The sequence below is a fragment of the Phoca vitulina genome, unplaced genomic scaffold (genome assembly GCF_004348235.1).
Source record: "Phoca vitulina isolate PV1807 unplaced genomic scaffold, GSC_HSeal_1.0 scaffold15, whole genome shotgun sequence".
Classification (NCBI taxonomy): Eukaryota; Metazoa; Chordata; class Mammalia; order Carnivora; family Phocidae; genus Phoca; species Phoca vitulina.
This window is the reverse complement of record NW_022589718.1, coordinates 40,524,239-40,545,130: the sequence shown is the minus strand read 5'-3', so window position 1 is coordinate 40,545,130 and position 20,892 is coordinate 40,524,239. Positions and strand designations below refer to the sequence as shown.

At 54.3% G+C, this 20,892-nt stretch overlaps 1 protein-coding gene across 5 annotated transcripts in view; it reads left to right on the top strand.

Annotated features, from left to right (window-relative positions):
* Positions 1 to 20,892, top strand: part of FBXO25 (F-box protein 25) — a 52,523-nt gene that overhangs the window by 25,149 nt on the left and 6,482 nt on the right. For 4 of the 5 annotated variants that reach the window (XM_032413762.1, XM_032413761.1, XM_032413764.1 and 1 more), the window contains exons 3-7: positions 2,577 to 2,680; positions 3,556 to 3,605; positions 5,955 to 6,047; positions 16,551 to 16,644; positions 17,434 to 17,618. In XM_032413762.1, the coding sequence (XP_032269653.1) occupies positions 2,577 to 2,680; positions 3,556 to 3,605; positions 5,955 to 6,047; positions 16,551 to 16,644; positions 17,434 to 17,618 (526 nt within the window). Of the gene's footprint in view, positions 1 to 2,576; positions 2,681 to 3,555; positions 3,606 to 5,954; positions 6,048 to 16,550; positions 16,645 to 17,433; positions 17,619 to 20,892 lie in introns of those variants that run through there. The other variant, XM_032413765.1, reaches the window with a different exon arrangement.

Below are 20,892 nucleotides of genomic sequence, written 5' to 3'. Positions count from 1 at the left end.
GGCTGAGGCGGCGGGCGCACCGCGTCTACGGCGCTGGCGGCGTTCAGTGCGCGCCCCTGTGCGGCGTCCCCGCGCCCCGTCCCCGTCCCCGGAGCGACTGCAGGCCTCTTCCAGCCCCGGCTCCCTCCACGCCGCTCTCTGAGTCCACGAGTTCCCTCAGGTCCTCAGCAGCACACGCGCTCTGTCCTTCTACGACTGCTTGTGTCACTCGTCCGGCGTCCTCCTGGTCCCCCGCGCTCTAGTGTGTGCGGGATCCCCGTCTGCTTTGGGCGGGATGCTGCCCGTCGTGCGTGTGGCCTCCTTGTTGGGCTCGTCCAGCCGTGTGCGGACGCGAGTGGCCTCCCCCGCTGGGGCCGTGGGTGTCGGGCGCCTCGTGGGGCCTCCGCTCTCGGTCCTTTCAGGGGCCTGTCCGGAGCTGGGCCCGCTGGCTCCGGTGGGGGCCTGTGCACCTGCTGCAAAGACGCGTTTTCTGGGAGGTGCCCCGCTGCGTTCCCGCCCGCACAAGGGCCCCGCGTCCTCGCCGGCGCTGCGGATCTTCGGGCTCTCCGTGGCAGGCGCCCTGCGGGCTGGGGGCTGCCCGCTCACCGTGGGGCATGTGCGCGTGCCTCGTGGCCGGTGGCGGGGGGCGTCTTGTCGGGGGCCTGCCGACCACCAGTGCCCCTTCCTCGGGGAAATGTCTGCTCATTCTGCTCATTTTTCACACAGCTGCTTGGTTTTGTTGTTGACGTTCCGCTGACGTTTAAATCTGGGTCGGTGATGTTGCTCGCACTCGTGAAACCAGAGGTCATAAATAGGAGCACTGCCTGCGGAGCTCGGTCGCTCAGTGGCTTCTGTGCACGTGAGAGGGAACGAGGCGGTCAGCATCCAGCACTGTTGAAGCCATGGTTTAAATGCTGATTTTAATTTTGGAAGCATTTATTTTTTTACCCACTTATATTTATGTATGTTTTTACCTGACAGTATAAAAACCACTGAAGATACTGTCTGTGAAAATGGCAACTAAGTTTCCGTAGAGCGGGCATTTTCTCTTGATTATGGGCGTGGACCATGTGGGGCTTCGTGGCTGGTGTGGCCCGGGGCCTGAGTCCGATGCGCACCTCACTGCCCACGTGGCCAAGCCGGTGGACTCCACGTTCTGTGCGCTGGCGTGGGGAGCCCCAGGGGCCACGCTCGCACCGTCGGTGATACACCTGCTGGAAGGACGCGGCTCCCACAGCCAGGCCTGCCGCGTGTCTGCGGGATGGAATGGGACTGTCCCGCCGGCCGATGCGGGGGTCAGAGGGCCTCCCCCGGGGCAGGGTCTGGGTCAGGTCGGGGCCGCCTGCTCTGCCCCCTCGCCCCGCAGGCTGTCGTCCGTGTGGCAGCCGCTGCCGCTCTTCCTTGGTGTGCTCATGCCTGTAGTTAGGAAAAGCTGAGCTTCGCGTCAGCATCGAGTCAATGACAGCCGACTCGTGTAAGACCGAGTGTGATGCCCTGGGACCAGCCGTGTCCATGAGCTCCTTTCTGTGGCAACCGCCACCGGATGGGAAGCTCTGCATGTTTCTGTCAACGCACTTGTGTCCGTCCTGCTGAGTGGCTGCGTTGTCAGAGCAGGCTGGTCTGCTGACGTGATGAATGGGCTCCCCGGCGCGTGGAGGAGCTCTCACTGCTTTCTTGTCCCATGTGCTGGGAACTAGCCGCGCCAGCCCTCGGCCTGAGTGCCGGGCCCGGGCCTCCGCCCGCCGGCTCGCCGCCTCTCCACGGAGCCTCCCCCGGATCCCAGACCAAAACCCACCCAGTGCCAGTGTGTTGAAAATAAAAATTGTGTGCACCTTTACCTTGGATGGGGTGGACTGCTGTATGCAGTTATTTTTTTTTTTAACTATAAATTACCTTTTAAAGAAAACATGTTCAAGTTGTTGAGTTACTGCCTTAAATTCTGTTTCCTTCTTTTAGCCAAAAAAAAAAAAAGGAAGGAAGAAAAAAATTGGGAAAGCTTTTAATTAGATGTATTTAAGTAGGAAAATGAACATTTTCCTTTACCTGCCTTCAGTTAAGTGCCTTAACAGTTAGCATTGTTTGGTCGATGCTTCATAAGAAAGCGTTCCTATGCAGTGGTGGTTTTGGTTAAGTCTGTGAGCCTGGAGGGGCTGCAGGGAATGCGGGATCAGGAATTGGCACATCAGGAGTCCGTGTCGGGCATCCTGTTCTCCCACGGCCCTCTCTCTCGAAGTGTTTGTAGTATTGTTGGTAACGTCTGTGTTGTAGTGAAGTCTAAAGTCTGAGCCTCCCTAGGTGGCGCCTACCAGAACCCCTGGGAGAGTCTGATCGTGTTCCGCCCTACCTGGTCTGACATCCTCAAAAGAACCAGAGTAGATCTCAGATTCCTCACAGCAAACAACAGATGAGACATTAGCTTTGTAACCTGAGACTTGTGATATGCTGCTTTGAAAGTTACTGGTAGCTTTCAGAATTCAACACGATTTTTGTTTTGGTCTCCTGAATTGCAAACCAATATTATCTTTTTTTTTTATAAAAGAAAAGCCAAATGAAGATCTCCCTGTAAAAGTATTTAATAAAATGTGTCTTTATTTCAGTATCTTAAATAGTGACGATGAAGAAATATTCAGTAATGAAGAGCAGGAATACACATCCAAAAAGAGGAAAAAGGATCATTTTAGAAATGATACAGATACTCAATGTAAGATCATTTTTATTAACAATTTTATATTTTACTTGTTTAATGTATTGATATACTGAACTGTTTTGACAATGCTATCTTAAGAAAGAAAGGACGATACATGAGTGACATCTCTCTCTGTCCCGTGTTGCCCACTGACTTGGTTATCAGACTGCAGCTTCACCATTTAGTTAGTAAGATCTGCAAAAACAATAGCAAAACCCACAAAGCAGCTCGTGCATCTGGAATGACTGAAAAATGGTCGTGAGTTCAGTTACCAGTTCACTCCCAAGCAAAGAGGCTAGACGGCAAGGTGTGTTGACTCTGGACTCCGGCCAGAGCTGGACTGGAAACGCACGCCGGGCGGGGTAGGGAGCCTCCTGGCGGCGGCTCACCTGCGCGACAGGCCCCACTCCCCCCAGCGGCATAAGCAGGAGTCCTTGGCAGAGGTCGTAGGGTATTCAGGCTCCTGGAAAAGACAGGGTCCTGTGGAGAATAGAGTAATCACGGTCCTTGAAGCTTTGGGACTGAGTTACATGAAAAAGACTATAGTAGAAAAAGAAAAATTGTTAGGGTACACAGAATTAATGACTAATCATATTTTTATAGTCATTTATGTTTTGATATTATTGCAGTTGTTCATAGAGCTAGTTTTCTTTTAAGTTGAGAAGATGTGGTGCTGTCTTAAGTCATTTTTCATGTAAAGATGTTTCAGCACCTCTTAAACTGATGTCGGGAAACAAAGCAGTTCTGTTGACATTTAACCAAGTGATAGCATCTCTTTATCTATATAAGTCAGATAATTTTGTTACCATTTACAACTGTTGAAGTTCCGTAAAAATCTTCATTTTAAATGATTTGCCAGATTTTAAAAACAAAGTTAATTTTTATTCTAGGTTTTTATCGTGAGAAATGGATCTATGTCCATAAAGAAAGCACGAGAGAAGTAAGTATTCTGTTACAAATAAGAGTGTATTCAGTGGTGTTTCTGTTGAATACGTAATGTCATATTAAATACATTCTGTCTCTTGCAGTATGAACTCTCTGGCTCACGTTCTAGCAGATGAAAATCTAGGATCTTTGAGGTGGTGATTTGTGTGTGCATGTGTGTGCTTGGTGCCCCCACCACAAATCTGAGTCAGCCGGAGGGCTGTTTCAGAGCAAGGATTTGACATTTTCTCCCTCTGTCTCCCCAGAAGCTGCTGGGGTGAGCCTCCGGTGTTGCGGGCATGTGTCCTTGCTCTTGTGTGTTAGGGGCGCTGAGAACACGGGTGGCCCCATTTAGAACCGCTGTGACACTGTGGTGAAGTCCGACCCTGTGCAGAGCAGTGCGAGCCCTTCCCGCTCCTGGCTTCTGCCAAGTTGGCTGCAGCTTTTCTCGGAGCCGTAGACCATTCACTCCGACTCTGCTTCCTTCTCTGCTCAGTACCCAGGGACGCTTCCTTCCTTTTGCTGCCTGAGAAACTCTTTCTTTGCCTTGTTCGCAGCAGTTGGGGAGCATAGTCTAGGAAGTGGTTGTTTAGCATGGGTGTAAGTTAGACCTTCCAGAGGGTTACTACTGCATGTTCCAGGGTGGCCCCGCTCCCCAGAAGCATAGGGGCTAGCTTCTGAGCCGGAAGACTGATTTGGCCTAGTTCGTGGTGGTTAGGGCTGCTGTGGGTTTGAGATCGCTCCCGGCTCACACACACGCTGAGTGAGACCCGTCAGAGGAGCGCTTGACAGAATCTGACGGACTGGAGCTTATGACTGACTGCTCAGTACTTCCTGTGCTCTGTGTTACCACACCCGTTACAGAGCAGAGACCATCCGGGATAGCCTAAGCAGCAAAGGGAAACTGCTCGTGAGTCTGCGGCGGTGTTGCGTGGGCCCTGCGGCAGGGACACAGCCAGGCTCGGGAGGGTCTGGGCGCCCTGCGCTCAGCTGCGGGCTGAGCACCTGATACGGACCAGGTATCGCCACTGCTTGTCTGCGTGGCCCACTGTGGCTGCCCCACAGCCTCTGAGGTTCCACGTGTGGTTCCAGGCCCCCCAAACACAGGCGGGCTCGTGTGGCCCAAACAAGTGTTTTGCAGTCTGTAAATCAGATTTAATTCCCCAAAAAAGAAGAGGCCGCTGTGGCATGGGTGGCTGCCTGGAAAGGGGTCTCTGTCTATACCAGTATTTAGAGTTCTGTTCATTGAGAAGATAGAAATGTCAGCGGTGATTGACTTCAGATTATAATCTGTAAGTAACCTTTGCTTCCTCACAGCTCCCAGGAGAACAGTTTGCATATAGTAGATACTCATTAATAACGTGTATTGTTTTAAAAATGTGTTTTGTTGGTTTGTGCACATATAAGGACTGTTCTTGGGATCTGGGCACAAAACCAAATCAACCTTCATGGGGCATCTTTGGTCTGAGACTCAGGTGTGCACTCCAGCTGTTTTGCTAGCCCCTGTCCTGCCATCCATTCGAGAGGCGAGGGTAATCTGTCACCACGTGTTTCTAGGATTATCACCAGCTCGTCTAGCCCCACAACTATGACTTGAAAATCTCTGTATACTCTCAGGATTTCAAATGCAGAAGCTCGAGTTTGAAATGACTCCTGACACCCATTGTACAACCCTGTGCAAACCAGTGTCGACTGCGGGGCCCATCATGAGGGACACACAGCTGAAATAGATGGCAGGGTTTTCAGTACTGAAAACATGTCCCATGTGTTCATCTGTGCCCTGGGCTCTGGGTCCTGTGGGTCAGACGACCAGCTCCTGGGTGTCACTGCCAGGCATCCCCTCGGCTCCCCACCTGGAAACCACACGTAGTCACCCCCCCAGCCCTGGGCCCCGGGCCTTCGTCTGGTCGTAGGGCGCCTGCCAGACCCGCGGGGCACGGGGCTCCCTGCAGAGGAATTGGGTGTTCCTGCGTGTGTCCATAGCAGACCCATCTTCACAGTAGCCGGGCAGGTGGCTTGTGCATCTGTAGGTGCTCAGCCCAGAACACATCCCATTGTGATTTCAGTTCCCAGCTTGTCCGCACAAGAGAAATCAACAAGATATTTAGTAAGTATTTGTCTTTGTCATCGTGTCCATAGTGCTGGAAGAATGGCAGAGCATAGTGTCTGCATGATATGCGACTTATATTTATTTAGCATTGCTGTTTTACTCCATGCTAATCTAAACGTGGAATAAATCATAAAAACAAACGCCCTTTGCAAAAATTTAAGAAAAATTTGCACAGACTAATTCACATTAACTGTCACTTTATTTTGACTAATTGACTGATTATGGATTTCAACTGTCTTGTGTCTGTTTTTCCAGAGGCACGGCTATTGTACTTTGGGAGAGGCTTTTAATCGCTTAGACTTCTCAAGTGCAATTCAGGATATTCGAAGGTTCACCTACGTGGTCAAAGTAAGTCTTCTGTGTCAAAAGCCATTTCGAGGACACTTGATGGGCTGGGTTTTGAAGGTGACGAGTGTACATATTCAAGACGCTTCTGGCGCTGGTGCTAAGTTGTGTTTGTGATGGCAGGCAGAGCACGAGGAGTGAGCTCAGGAGGAGACGGAAATAGTGGGGGTTTCTCCCACGCTGGTGCCCCTCGTCCCACGTGCTTTCTCCTGGGGCCGCCCCATGTTGCCAGTTTCACCCAGCTGCACGCGCAGGTGCATTGCCGTGGGAGACCCGGGGGGTGAGCACAGGCTCTTCCCAAGACTCTGACCTGATGGTTTCACCTGCATTTTCCACTCCGTGTCCCCCACAAGCGTGAGCTCTGCTCCAGAGACAAGCAGCGAGCTGGTAGGAGAAAGGGGATTGACCCAGAGTGGGTCTTCACAGAAGCCTGGATTGCACCTTGAAGGCACTGATGATCTATTTGTAGAGGACATTTTTATCTTGGCTCAAAAAGAATATATATCCTATGTAATGTGTATTATAGGCAAAGTTTCCTTAACGGCTTCTAGGGAATTAAAAGTGTTAGTGGCAGGACAGAAATACTAGGGTTAAATCACTTTACACCTGATGTAATAGTACCTGTTTGGTTTGGCCCCAGTCAGAGCTTGCCAGGGCGCCGTGTGTGACCAGTGTGTGGGGGCCCCTCTGCTGCCCATTCTTCCCGGGAGTCCCGCTCTCTGGGCTGATGGGGTGTATCCTTTTTTTTTTTTAAGATTTTCTTTATTTATTTAATTGACAGAGAGAGAGAGAGACAGCGAGAGAGGGAACACAAGTGGGAGAGGCAGAAGCAGGCTTCCCGCTGAGCAGGGAGCCCAATGTGGGGCTCGATCCCAGGACCCTGGGACCATGACCTGAGCTGAAGGCAGACGCTTAAAGACTGAGCCACCCAGGCGCCCCGATGGGGTGTATCCTGATGTGTGCCCTGGCCAACGGGGCATGTCCGTCACTCACCTCTTCTCTGGGTGAGGCACTGCGATTGGACTCAGCCGGTTCAGGGTGTCGAGAGTCCAGTGGCCAGGGAACTGTGCGTCAGCACGGAGGTCTCTGTTCAGTAACTGTTTCTCCGTGCACCCTCTTAGAGTTCAGGCCGTCCTGAGGTGTGTCTTCGCCGCTCTTGAGCACCTTCACCTCGAGGTAGAGGGACTTCATTGCTGGGTCGGAGCTGGGACTCCGCAAGGGCACAAGCACTCTGTGCTCTGACAAGGCAGGTCTGTGGGCCAGAGTCTGTCCTTCCCGTCACCCGAACCTCCCCACGATTTGTTCGTTCCGTCTGCATGCCACACTCTTACCCGCTGAAGAGGACTTTCATCTTTTTGAAAATGAAAATACTTGCTTTAGCCTCATCCCAGCAGTAAGGGCTGTGAAACTGTATGTTTCCTCTGCTGGTTGTTTTCTGATACATAAAAAATGCGTAAGTATAAAGTTAAAATGTACTGCGTGCATTGCCGACTGAAATGGTCTTGTGCCCTCCTGGAAGTACCACGTGTCTCTGCGTCGTCCTGCAGAGATGGTGAGTGAGGAGCCTGGTGACCTGGGGAGGTGCTGAGACCGTGTGCGTGAGGCTTGCCCGGCTCAGTGGCTGCTCGGCGGGAATCCTCACCTCTCACCCCCCACCCCTGCCCCTCGGCACCCCCTTCAAAGGCCAGCAGGGCTGCCTTCCAAAGCCCACTTGCTATGTACACCTTCTGCTAACAGCAAGGACAGAAGCCAGCGCTCAGGAATGCATCAGTGCACGTGCCGCTGCGGACACGCTGCGGATCTTAGCCCCCTGCCCGGCCTCCGGCACCGTCCCCACCCACGCCGGCTCTCCGGCTCTCCCCCAGTTGCATTCTGTGTTTTCATCTCTGGATTTGCTCGGGACCCCCTGGACCCCACTCCGCTCGCTGCCACCTTCTCCACGGAGATGCGGGGCCTCCTCCGTGTGCTTGGGCGCTCTCCTTGTTGCCCAGTAGGGCGTGCGCTCCGGAGAGGGGCACGTGCTCCTTGACCTCGCTGACAGCAGACAGCCTTGTCTGCAGGAGCCTCTGCTTGGGATTTTTGTGCTGCTTTACATGTTTATAGCAACTCTTCCTCGTCAGCAGCTAAGAGGATTCTCGCGGACTTCTTCCCATAATTAACGCAGAGCTGTCTGCACCCATTAATGTTGGAACACATGCAAACAAGGTGTGAGGTGGCATTGTGTTTGAAAATCCTTGATAGTTTCCTTATGTTTCTAAAGGTATTCAGTGATGGTTTCCCTGAGGATTTGTATGAAAGAAATTAAGAATATGTACTTTTCAATATTCTGTATGAGATTCTCTTGTTCCCTTAAAATTAGCAATTTTAAACTGAGACTAATCAATAATTATTACACGTTTTCTGAATAAAATTTAGTATTAGTTTTACTAATTAATAAAAATTAGTATCAGTTTAGCATCCAATTACAAATGGTCTCAGTTGCTGAAGTAAAGATAAGTAGTTTGGAGTGGACGTGTGGCCTTCGTTCTCACCGTGTTAGGTGTGAAAATTCTATGTCTTCTAAAAACAGAAATCCAGGGGCAGCTGGGTGGCTCAGTTAAGCGTCTGCCTTCGGCTCAGGTCATGATCCCAGGGTCCTGGGATGGAGCCCCGCGTTGGGCTCTGTGCTCAGCGGGAAGCCTGCTTCTCCTTCTCCCTCTGCCTACTTGTGCTCTCTCTGTCAAATAAATAAATAAAATTTTAAATAAAAATAAAAAAATTAAAACACAAGTCAAAACTAAGTTGTCTCCTCCACAATCCTGTGTGTAACATGAAAAGCCATTCTTGGGATTATCTGTTAATATTTGAACGTTTTTATATCTAGGTTATTTTAATAATTTTTCATAATTTTCGTCTGATTTTGAGGAATAAGTGTTGTTTTTCCAAGCTGTACTCACTCCACTTTTTAAAGGAGAAGAGAAAATCAATTTTAGGTGCCGTGCTCCTCAAGCACGTAGCTGACTCAGAATCGGGGCTGAGCCGTTGGGTCCCTTCTGCTCCTGGTGCTGGTGGGAACCGTGGGGAGTGACTGTGTGGAGAGGACCTGGGGAGGGCGATGGGGGCCAGTCCCACTCCTCCTTCGTGTAAGTGGGCAGGTGCATGTGCTCACGTCAGGCAGCGGGCGCTGAGCCCAGATAGCAGTGCTTGCTCTGGGCTGACACGGACACCCGCACTGGCACACTGGGAAGTCCGCCCGTGCTCAGGCCACCTGCACCGGCGGACCGTGTCTTCGTCCTTCTTAACTGGTGCCCACGTTGCTTTTCATAAACGTGCTGCTGTATATCAGCTTCAGGCTAACTGGCCATCATGGTGTCACACTGCTCTTAACACCTATCTCTAATTCAAAACCAGCTTCTTCCTGTTTTAATAGTTTGTGAAAATTGTCCTGGCCGGTTTACTCCTTAGCATAATTTATTGAGCTATTAAATTTACTCCCAGAAAATCAATGCAAACTGAAATATTTCACTCAGTAGTAGTTTTTTTATCAACTGTTTGCAATTATTATTTCAGAACATGCCCTGAGAAATTTCCTTATTGATAAAGAAAAAAAAGACAAGTCAAGTTACAGCTTAGATTTGACCCTTGGTGAGTGAACAGTTCTTTTATTTATTTATTTATTTTAAGATTTTATCCATTCATTTGACAGGAGTGGGAGCAGGAGAGGGAAAAGCAGACTCCCCACTGAACAGGGAGCCTGACACAGGGCTTGATCCCAGGATGCTGGGATCACAACCCAAGCTGAAGACAGATGCCCATCCACTGAGCCACCCAGGTGCCCCTGTGAGCAGCTCTTAATATCTGATCCATAATTCAGCTCACATTTCATTTATCCCATTTATAAGTCATGCATAAGTAAGTTAAATGCATTTTTGGTCAGTTTTATGAGCTTACTTTCAGTAAAATGAAGACAGATTTGATGGAATTTTGAAGAGCTTACTTAAGAAGATTAACCAGACACTTGGAAACAGCAAGCCGGCAATTTCAGAGAATCTTCTGCACCAGATTCCAGCCACACTCTGCCATAAACACTGGTCCTGTCTGTGAGTGAAGCCACATTGAGGGGGACGGGCACAGGCCATTGCAGGCCCGCGTTGCCCAGGCACGGCCTCCGTCCTGTGTGGGTGGTCATCTGGAGCGTAGGGACTCAGCCTGCTTTGCTCACTGCAGAGCCCCAGTACCCGTGCGAGGCCACCTCCATCACGGTGGAGTGAGGGCATGCTGTCAGAGCCCTGGCAGCCTAGGTCGGCGGCCGTACGGACCCAGGGCCAGCTAACACAGAGCTAGTCCGTCCTGGCTGGGAGCTCAGGTGGTGTCTCTCCTGTGGGCGTAACCTTCTTCCACCTCCTATTTCCTGTGGGGTCCCAGGCCCTCCCGTAGCACTGGGAGAACGGACTGTGCCCCCCACCCCGGGACGGACGGTGCCTCTGGGGACCAGAACGACGCCATGGACGGCAGGGCGGTGCGCTGGTGGCAGGGGCAGCCACGGGTTGAAGGGCTGTGTGCCTTTTCCAGGATGTTTGTGAAAGCGGCAGCCGTCGAACTCTGCAAACATGTTAGCTGTGCTGCGTTCCTAAGTAGGGACTTCTTGGGGGAAGTCCCCTCAGAAGCATCAAGGGTTTACGCCTTCACTTGGGCTGCAGGGGGCATGTGCCTGAGGCCCACGGTTCTCTCCTGTGGACAGCTGAGGCCTCACTGCTATCGCTGGCCCATCCCTCACTCTCTTCTGCTTCCACGTGCTGACTCGCTAATCGGATAGTTTTTATCGGAATCGCTTCGTAGTTAGAAGATAGTACGTGCTCATGAAGGGAGCTGCACACCGCCGTGGGATGCTGTGAGCCGCCCCCTCCTCCCCCTCCTCCCGCACAGGTGGGCATGCCCCCCCTTGGCGCCACCTACCCCATGGGTGGCCACTGTTCATTTCTCAGGTATTCTTCAGGAAATGTTCTCTTCTGTACACAAGTGTGCATGCCTATTTATACTTTTGTGGGGACGCACAGAATTTTAAGTCCCAGGGAGGACCATGCCATATATTGATCTGTGATACCGAGAACATGGCTTGGACTCCTTTCTAGACACATGCACTCCTTGCCCTGTCCTGCGTTTTCCCAGACGCCCACTGTTCACCTCTGGGGGTGTCAGAGCTGGTTCTTCACTTTAATTCCCTGTGAACCTGTAATTGGAACATGTCGTACGTATGGACGGTTTGGTTGACTTAAACTTTACTTAAAACCCCTCACAGGAACATCGTTTTCCCCTGTGATGGTAAATTTAATATTTAGCATATTTTTCCAGCTTGCGTTAGCCCGTAATTCCCAGCATAATGAGGCTGTGTCACCTGGCTTAGGAAGCTGTTCCCTCGCTCACCTGTCGGAATTCCGTGGGGCACTTTCATGAGGTCGAGGACGGGGTTGCGTACTGTGTCCTTTCTAGTTTTATGAAACTTGAGTGCACCCTCCATGATTTAATTACAGAAATACTTAGCAATATTGCTAACAAACATTCAGCATTCCCCAGGGTTCGTTACCTGCTTGGGGAACAGGCGTGCCCGGGGATGGGACTGTTTGCAGACCTCCTGTCCGTAGTCTCTTTAGGCCCCGACTCATCCTGGGTTCCTGTGAGAGGAGTTTGTTAATCCCTTAGTCACACTAGGGGATGAGCAAATGTTAATGTTTATACATGTTTCTACACGGCTAACAAACGAAGCCATGAGGCTAGTCATTGAGAGGCGGGTCGTGGGAGATTCCAGTTCAGACGAGACGGTGTCTCACAGGACCGAGAGTCCCCCGATAGCAGCGTTTCACTGGAGAGGTGGGATTTTCCAAAAGTGCATACGGTATTCTGAAAGAGTATTTCAGCAGCTTCCTGGCTCAGAAGAAAGTTAAATGGTGGAAACCAGATTTCTGTAAGGGGTGGTTGAGTAACTCGACCAGGAGGATACAGCAGGTCGGGATTGTGCGGCTCTGCCCCCCCCGCCCCCCAAGGAAAGATGCAGTGTGAATGGGCGGGAGGGCCGGACCCCCAGGATGCCCCGAAAGGCCCACGTCTTGCCCGCGGTGCCCACATGAAAAGTTCAGAGTTGTGGAGTTTTGTTTATGTCCTTTACTGGTGGGTACTTTGTTCTGACCTTCCATGTAACTGCTGCATTCGAATCATCAGAATTATCATGCTTTCCTCGGAAATATTTCTAAGTAGTGAATCTGTGGGGTTGAATACCAAACCCTAAAAGTCTATGTCCACATGGAGCCTTCAAATGAGAAGCTGGGGTGAGGTGGGAAGGGGCCTCCCCAGGAGCCCCCAGGAGCCCGAGGTGAGGGGGGGAAGGGCCTCCCCCGGGGGCCCCCAGGAGCCGGGGTGAGGCGGGCTGAGGCGGGTTCTTTGGATCCCGGGCAGCCGCAGGGCTTGGCTCCGAGCTTCTGGAGCTGACACAACGGGTGTCCCGTGTTCCCAGCACCCAGTGCCTGGCGCGTGGCCCCAGCAGCCGTGGGAAGCTCCAGCGGGAGGCTGACGGGACCGCGGGGTGTTTGACCCGCGGGAAGAACAGCCATGTTTTGTGCATACTCCTCTTCCCTGAGGGCCCGAGCACGACTGTTCAGTGTTTTGAGGGAGGACGGTTTCAGCTGCGGAAAGCTCGGATGCTCTCCGGAGGTGTCACGTGGAAGGCGCGGCCAGCGTCCGTGTCCGGGGTGACGGCAGCTTCACAGCCACGGCTCCAGACTGACCAGCGCTGGAGGACAAGTAGCGGAACCTGCGAAAACCTTCACTTTGGGGGAGGGGTGGCGACCCTGATGCCACTGGGGCCGGCGTTGGGACCCTTGCTGACGGGTGTGGACGGTCGGGGAGCGGAGCCTGCCACTGCCCGGGGGCGCCCCCGGGCTCTTCCTCGGTGGGCCTGTGTCCTGAGTTAGTTTTGAAGTTAAGAGAATTTTTCCTGCTCTTGGAGGAAGGTTTTTTCAGGGGGTCGTTTGTTTCTGTTTCCCCCCGTTACCAATCAGCTTTTCATGTCTGTCTCGTCAGCTTCCAGAAGGAAGGCCCGCCGCCCCCACCGCAGGGACCGCGGGGGCCGTGTGGACTCCTGGTACCTGGAGCTGGCCCCTCTGTCTTCAGGCGGCTGCTTCCCCAGACCCTCGCGGCCTCGGCCCCCTCTTGTCCTGGGCGTCTGTGTTCCAGCATTACTTGCTTTGGAGGATGACCTCCTCCCTGCTTCCGGAGTGTCTCACAGATCCTTTAAATAGTGGGGTCATGAAGACAAGGAGAAAGACCTCTGTGGCTAGAATATCTCGTGATGTGAACGTTTCTGAGCTCTCTCGTAACCTCGGCCGAGGACTTTCTGGTATCCCCAGTTGATGCCACGGTGCACAGGGAGGGGCCGAGGCGGGTGGTGGGCAGGGAGCCTTGCTGTCTGTCTGGGTTCAGTCTCATTTATTTACCGGGGCCCCCGGGCACATTTCTGAACCTCTGAAGGCTGCCGTGGGGAGTGCGTTGGTTAAATGGTACCCTGCTCCATGTTGGCTGTGTTGGGATGATCTCTTCAGGGTGACTGAGACAAAGGGGCCACAGGCGTGGACAGGGCCATTTATGCCCCGAGATGTCAGGGTGGGGAGGGGTGCCTTAGGGCATAGGAGGGGCCAGGGGACACACACACTACCGCCCCGACGATGGAGACCTTGCTGTTCTTAGTTTTAAGAACTTTCCCTCTCAAGGAAAACAAGTGACTTTCCTAAATGTGTCCTGTGACATCTTGAAATGGTGGCCTTTCGAACTGTTGAAAAGAACTCTAAGGTTCCCGATCCTGTTGAGCCACACCTTTGCTGGTTGCAGGTGAGTGATCGCCATGTAGGAACCCCACTCCCCGCCAAGCACCACGACCAGCGCCTGCAGATCAGGGGGTGCGTGTTCTTCCCAAAGTGGGCAAACAGAGGGTCAAACGAGCCGCTGTGGATGTGAATTGTTTGGTGACTTAGGCCACTTATTTCCTATGCTGCTAAATATTCACCACAAATTCTGCTGAAGGTACAAACTGGCTTGTAGGATACTCTAAAATAAATTTTTACTGGTTGTTTTACTGAATCTACAGTTCCTCCTCTTTTCAAGAAAACTGGATATTTAGAAATGGAGAAAGTTCATTCTTTATTATAGAACTTAAGATTCTTCACAAAAAGATGTCTTCTGTGTTCCTTAGCACAAAAAAGATATATTCTTCTTAAATCTTCCTTACTGTCGATTCAGGAATCAGCTGTAGGCTGCCACACCAGGTGTTTGCTAAATCATCTCCCCATAAACGTGTTGGATTAAAGCTACTAGCAAAATATGTCAATTCTCCTAAGAACAAGATTCATTAAAGAGGAAGCACCAAGAAATGACAGCGTGGGGCCTCATGCAGATGCCTGTTTTTCTTGTTCATTGTTTTACTTTAGTAAAGAATGTATTTACTACAATATGATAGTATCATGAGCGTGTGTGCGTCTAGCATGTGACTGGACAAGTAGGACATTCCTAACAATGTGTCGGCTGACGCGCCGTCCGTGGGTGTCTTCGTGGCCTGATTTTCTTCCTCAGAGGTTGACCCTTTCCCGGCTTTTCTGTTTATCGTTCTATCACCTTTGGAAGATAGTTTTATGATTTGTGTCTTTTGTTTAAAATTGTATATTAAAACTGTATGTAATTTTGAGATACTCATATTTCACATTCGGTATTGTGAGAGACACCGGTTTTCAGTCAAAGGAAGTGCTCTTCAACTAACTTGACACTTTGATCTCAGCAAAATTAAATTCGATGTTTAGGTCTGACATTTTTAGTGATGCTGCATAAATTGATGATCATGGTAGACGGGTATGTGTTGGCGTGGGAACACTGGGAATGTGGGCTTTTGTTCTTTAGAGGGCAGAAGCACGTCCTCCAGAAACCTGAAAGGTCCGTCTCACGGGTCTGCAAGGACCCAGCCCGGCTCTGTCCCCACATCAGTACTGTCAACAAGACACCCTGCACGATGACAGGGCCACCGAGGGGTCCGGTAACAAGAGTAAAGTTGTAAATTGCGTCACAATATAATTTGAAGGAAATAGTGGTCCTTCTGCCGCTTCTAGAAGTCTGAATAAGACAAGAGTCCTTGGGAAAGGGGAGAAAAGGGACAAAGCAAGAAGTGGGAATCCCCACTCACAAACCGTGCGCTCAAGCTGATCCCCAAACGGGAGGCTTGTTTCAAACACAGTCTGTGTCGGGACGCCCGTTGGCCTCTGAGCAGAGGGACAGCGGGGGAGGGGGGTGTCTCGGGCCCCGAAGCCAACCCAGGACACCAGCCCAGACTGCGGGGGCCCAGGGTCGGGGTCACGGTTCTCCTCAGGCTCAGGACGGCTGGTTAGAACGCTCTGTATTACAGAGTTTCAGTCACATTCCTTTTTTGTTAAATGTGTAAGATTGAGAAGACTTTTAAAAATCACATTATGAAATTTTACATCACTGAAGGCTCTCTGAAGCCGGCAGGTGGGGGCGACCTGTGGGTGATAAGATCTGGAGCCGGGGGAAGGACTGGGCCTGTCTCAGGCTGGTCCGGTTTGATGTGCCCGGAGCTGTGGGCGGTGCCCTGCGGCGTGTGTCTGTGACCGCTGCAGCGGGGGACGCTTACGGACGCGTTACTAGATGCTTTCTCCCCCGAAGATCGTTGCGTGATCGTCCTATTTGTACCATCCGCAGTCTACGTGTGTTCCTTTTCTCCCTCTGGAAACCAGCAAGGTGAGCGGGAGGGCAGGTAGGGAATCCATGTTCACAGAACCAGGAGGCAGGCGTAATTACTCAAAGCGGCGTCGACTGGGCGGGAACGGTCCGGGGAGAAGTGAGCAGGTGTGTTCCCACTTGGCCAGGGAGGCCCGGCTCTGGGTTCCCTGGGCGGAGGGCAGCAGTGCTGGGGTCCCCGCAGAAGCGGTGCAGGACGCAGCTTGAGCAGAGGCGCATCAGGGAGCCGTGACGCCGCCACCCGGCACCTCGGCGTCTTGTCAGGGGTGTGGCCATGGAGGCAGATCCCCGTGGGGGGTGTGGGGAGTCGGACGTGGTCTATATGGGCACGGGAGGCGCTGGTGGGGTGGATGAGGGGCCTGAGAGGAGCGGACACGGGGACGCAGGGGCATGGGTGGGCAGATGAGGAAGGAGGACACAGGGTGAGTGTGAAGGGGAGACCGAAGGTCCCCTCAGCTGCAGAGGCCACGGGAGACAGCCCTGTGGTCGGAATGCGAGGGGAAAGGTGGGTCCAAGGAACGTTGTCTTTAAACGTTTAAAGACAACCTTCAGGAGAACCTGCCTGAGGTAAAAGTCTCCTGGGATCTGCCCTTTGAAACCATGTCCCACCCTCAGAGACGACCGAACGCCATAGACAGTGACAGGCGTGGGGTCTCTGAAGAGGACAAGGCAGCGTGGTGGCAGGTCCCTGTGGCTTCTGCCTGCAAACTAAGTAACGCGCGTCCTTTCCTCCTTCAGCTCCTGCAGCTAATTGCGAAATCCCAGTTAACGTCGCTGAGCGGCGTGGCGCAGAAGAATTACTTCAACATTTTGGACAAAATTGTCCGGAAGGGTAAGTTGGTGACCGATGTGTCTGATAACCAGTGCAGTGTGAGGAGATGGGGCTTCTCTTCATTCCTCCGTCCACGTAACGCCGTCGTATTGGGACGGGCTGTTCCCACAGGAGGATGAAGAACCCCCGGGTCTCAGGGAAGTTTGTCGCCTCAGCCGTGCGCCTCCGTAACCAGCGTGGCCTCACATGAGCCTGAGGCTTTATCTTCAGTCTGTCTTGATCGATCCCTTGCCGATAGTAAAAGGAACTTTAACGCTCACGCCATGAGTTTATGCGTGTGTGGGAATTGATGATCACGTGTGTAAGCTCCTTGGGATTAGTGTAAGGGAAGACAGACGCTGCCGGTTTTAAAGCCAAAATTGTCGATGCAACTAGAATCACACTATCAGGCAATATTTGATGTTCTTTTAAATTTCATCACACTTGTGTCTCAGAAATGATGCCAGTTTGGGGTCGCGGTGAAATTAGCTCATTATTTTTATTGTGGTAAAATACACATACCCTGAGTTTTCCATTTTAATCATTTTTAAGCACACAGTTTGGTTGCATGAAGCACATTCTCCACCTGCCACCAGAACGTCCCGTGGTCCCGCACTGACCCCCGTCCCATCGAACTCTGACCCCTCCGCTCTGAGCGGAGTCATGCGGGGTCCGTCCCATCGACACCACGCCCCCTGGGTTCGCACATGTTGGGCGCGGGTCGGCACCCCCTTCCCCTTCTGTGGTGTGTCCACGCGTGGCGCTGGGTCTCTCTCACCTTCCCACAGTCTGTGTTCTTGTGCGTTCCAGTCCTCGACGACCACCAGAACCCCCGCCTCATCAAGGACCTCCTGCAGGACCTGAGCTCCACCCTGTGCATCCTCATCCGGGGCGTCGGGAAGTCGGTGCTGGTGGGAAACATCAACATCTGGATCTGCCGTCTGGAGACCATCCTCCACTGGCAGCAGCAGCTGCAGAACCTGCAGGTCACTAAGGTGCGGGACGCGCTCTGGGTCACACGCGAGGGTCCTCAGCCCCCGTGGGGGCACGTGAAAGACCCTGACCGCTTGTTGGAGCGTTTGTTTTCAGGTGCATTTGGGCCAGAAGGCCCTGTGGTGGCGTAGATTGCTTTTGGGCAGACAGTGGGGATGGTCGTCGTGGAGAAGGGGACGGGTGACGAGCCTTCGGGGGAAAATGAGACGTCGGGGGCTACGACACCGCCCCCGAGTCACGGCTGCCTGTTCTGCCAGTGACTCCGCGCGACGCGGCGTCCATGCTGCCCCTTCCCTGCTGTCCTCCGGGGTCGTGCGTGGTTCTCGGGCAGAGTGAACGGGGGCGACCAGGGGAGAAGGTGGTGCAGGTCACGCCGCTGGTTCTGCTCGGGTTTGTTTATCCCAGGAACTAGTTTCACCCGCAGGAGTGTTAACACTGTCGGCTCAGGTCTGCGTCTCGGGGTATTTTGTGCCTCCCTGGGGCTCTGTAAGAGAAAGAATAAACAGAACGTGTCTCTCAGGGCCCGAGAGGTGACCCATCTTCTCCAAACCGCCCTCCCGGCGTGGCGACGCTGCGTGCTCACCCCTGCGTCCGGGGCCCCACGAGAAAATGGCTGTTGTCAGGAGTGACCGTGGGAAGCCTCAGCTTTGAGCCCTTTGCCGTGTAAACACAAGGTTTACAGAGGAGTCGAGGTTCCCTACGTACGGCTTGAAGTTACACGGGGGAGTCCTGCGTTCAGCGCCAGTGAGGCGGGTCCAGACGAGCCGTCACACTGTCCCCCCACGTGTCCCCCACAGCTGAGGGCTGTGGTCGGGAGGTCCGTCTGTGAGGTGAACACGCGCACAGTGTGGAAGCCTCACACGAACGGCCACGCCCCAGGTCCCACTGGTCCCTCACGTGGCCGGCCCACATGGTGGTGCCACCGCAGTGAGTGAGCTGGGGGCAGGTGGCCAGCGGGGCTCTGTGGTCAGCAGGGAGCTTGAGGCTGGGAAGTGCGCCGTAGAGAGAAGTGTGTGTTCAGCACAGGCAGGGGGGCGGGAGGGGAAAGACCAGAGGCGGGGTCTCTCCTCCTCGCCTCGGCCGGCTGGCAGGACCGAGAAGCCACTGGCCTGCTTTAGGGTCTTTCTGTTGTTGACACCAGCTTGGGGGCGGCACAGACGGAGGGCAGTGGTGGGCACGCCGTCCTGACGGGGCCCGGCCGCGCGCTCGGAGCTGGCTGTCCTGTGGCCTCGTGCCCTGCGGCCCCAGCCGGGGGTGATGGTGTCTCCTGCGGTCACGCTGACCCCTTACACGCACAGATGTGGCCCCGTGAGCCAGTGCGGGCAGCTCCAGCGGTCGCTGCAAAACCAGGGGCCGAAGGCCTTTTGGGGAAGAGAAGTGTGTGGCCAGATGGGAGGGAGCCTGGATTCGGGGGGTCACTGTGTGCTGGGAGCCGAGCAGCCCGGGCAGGACACAGCCGGGACTGTGCGTGTCCTGGGGTCAGGCGAGCTTGTGCACGGGAGGGGCCTTGGTGCGAGAGTCCTGGGGCCTGTGCCTGGGGTCCAGCCCGTGGGGACAGACCCCTTGCTGCCGCTGTGTGCTGGAAGGTGGCACGAGCTCCCCGAGGCAGCGACGGGCGGGAGGCGGGACAGCCCTCGACGGCCCCTCACGCGCCAGGTTCTCTGTCCTCGGTCCTCCGGGAGCTACAGCAGCGTGAGGGACCCGAGTGAGGACAGATCGGCTTCCACGGGAGCGGGGAGCACTGTGGCTGGTGCGCTAGCAAGGCCTCCCAGAGCCGTGTTCCTGCGCGCACGGCGACGCGGTTAAGGGGTTCATGGCGGGAAATGGCTGAGCCAGACATTGGGGGCTGAGCTGAAGGCCCCGCGCCCCCCATGGACTGTCCAGCGGGCCGCTCGTGCCCCTTCACGTTGGACTGGTCACAGCCGTCTCAACGGAAGCTGCTGGTGTGGCGGCCATGTGTCTTGTCGGCGGTCACCTCAGGCCTGGAGACCATGTCGTGGTGCTGGGTTCTCGCGCCTCGTGCATCCAGGGTTTTCGTAGCACCTCACACTCTGACAAGCTCGGGATGTTCGCAGCGGGGCGTCCATGAGCTCCTCCTGACGCGCAAGCTCCTCTTCAAAGGAGGAGGCACCAAGCAGCCGTTCAGAACGCGTCTCCGTCGTTCCTGTAACGGCGTGAAGACCTGGCCGGGATCGGCACACGCGTGTGCGATCTGTGTGTGCTCTGCCGTGGGCCAGCCCACGAGACCCTGTGGTCACACCTGCTCCGTGTGAGCCCCTTGTCACCCGCTCACGCCGTGCAGCCCGTCGGGGCGCAGGCACACGTGCCCGTGGGATGGCGGGACCCGAAGACACACGCGTGACCACGCTGCACGGTGACATTGCGGGCACCGGGCTGTTCCCCAGACGGGCAGCCGGTGCCGAGGACCCCATGGCAGGGTTGCCGCCGAGGTGTCCTCCGAGACGAGCCGTGAGCCGTCACTCTGCCGGGGGGCAGAGGACGCCTCCTCCCGGGTCCCCGCACACACGGTGCCGGGAGAGCATTTCTCTAACAGGAAGGCCACGCCGCAGCGGCAGGGACTCGGAAAACGGCACCGCCGGCCTCTGAGCGCCTCCCTGCAGCCCCGCTTTGGTCATGTCTCTGTGAATGTGCGCTGTGTGCGGGGGCGCTGGGGTCACCGAACAGAGCAGAAGCCGGAAAGAAGCCAGCTGTCATCAGGGTGACCACTGGGGACAAGGACAGTGAGCCCCGTCAGAAGCACGAGGCTGCGGCCAGGTGTGCAGGCTCGTTCTGTGCGAGGTGGCGTGGGTGCATGCCCAGCCCAGGGCTGCGACACTGTCGTCTGCCCCCTGCCCCTCTGCCACCCCTCTGCCGGCCCCCTGTTCTGTCCCCTCGTGCTCCCCTCTTCTGTCCATCTGCGTCCTCCCCTCCCTCCCGATAGGACGACGCACGGGTTCTGCCCACCACGTCGCGCCCTTTCTCGGGGACACACCCGCAGGCTTGTGGGAGGGAGGGTGTGGCTTCTACGTTTGATACCAGATGCTGACAGCTGGACGGGGCCTTGGTGGCAGGTCGGTGGCTTTGTTTCCTCTGTCCTCGGACTCTGCCGTCTCTCCACGTGGTCTCTGTGTCGTGTCTGACGAGCGAATCCTGCACACGGACAGAGTCTGGAGGAGCCGAGGGCACAGACGGGCCTCTGTTCTGCTCCCGCCTCTCCTCCGGGGTCCCCGTGCGGCCAGCTGTCTCTTGACATGGGGGCTCAGGGCTCACGTGGCC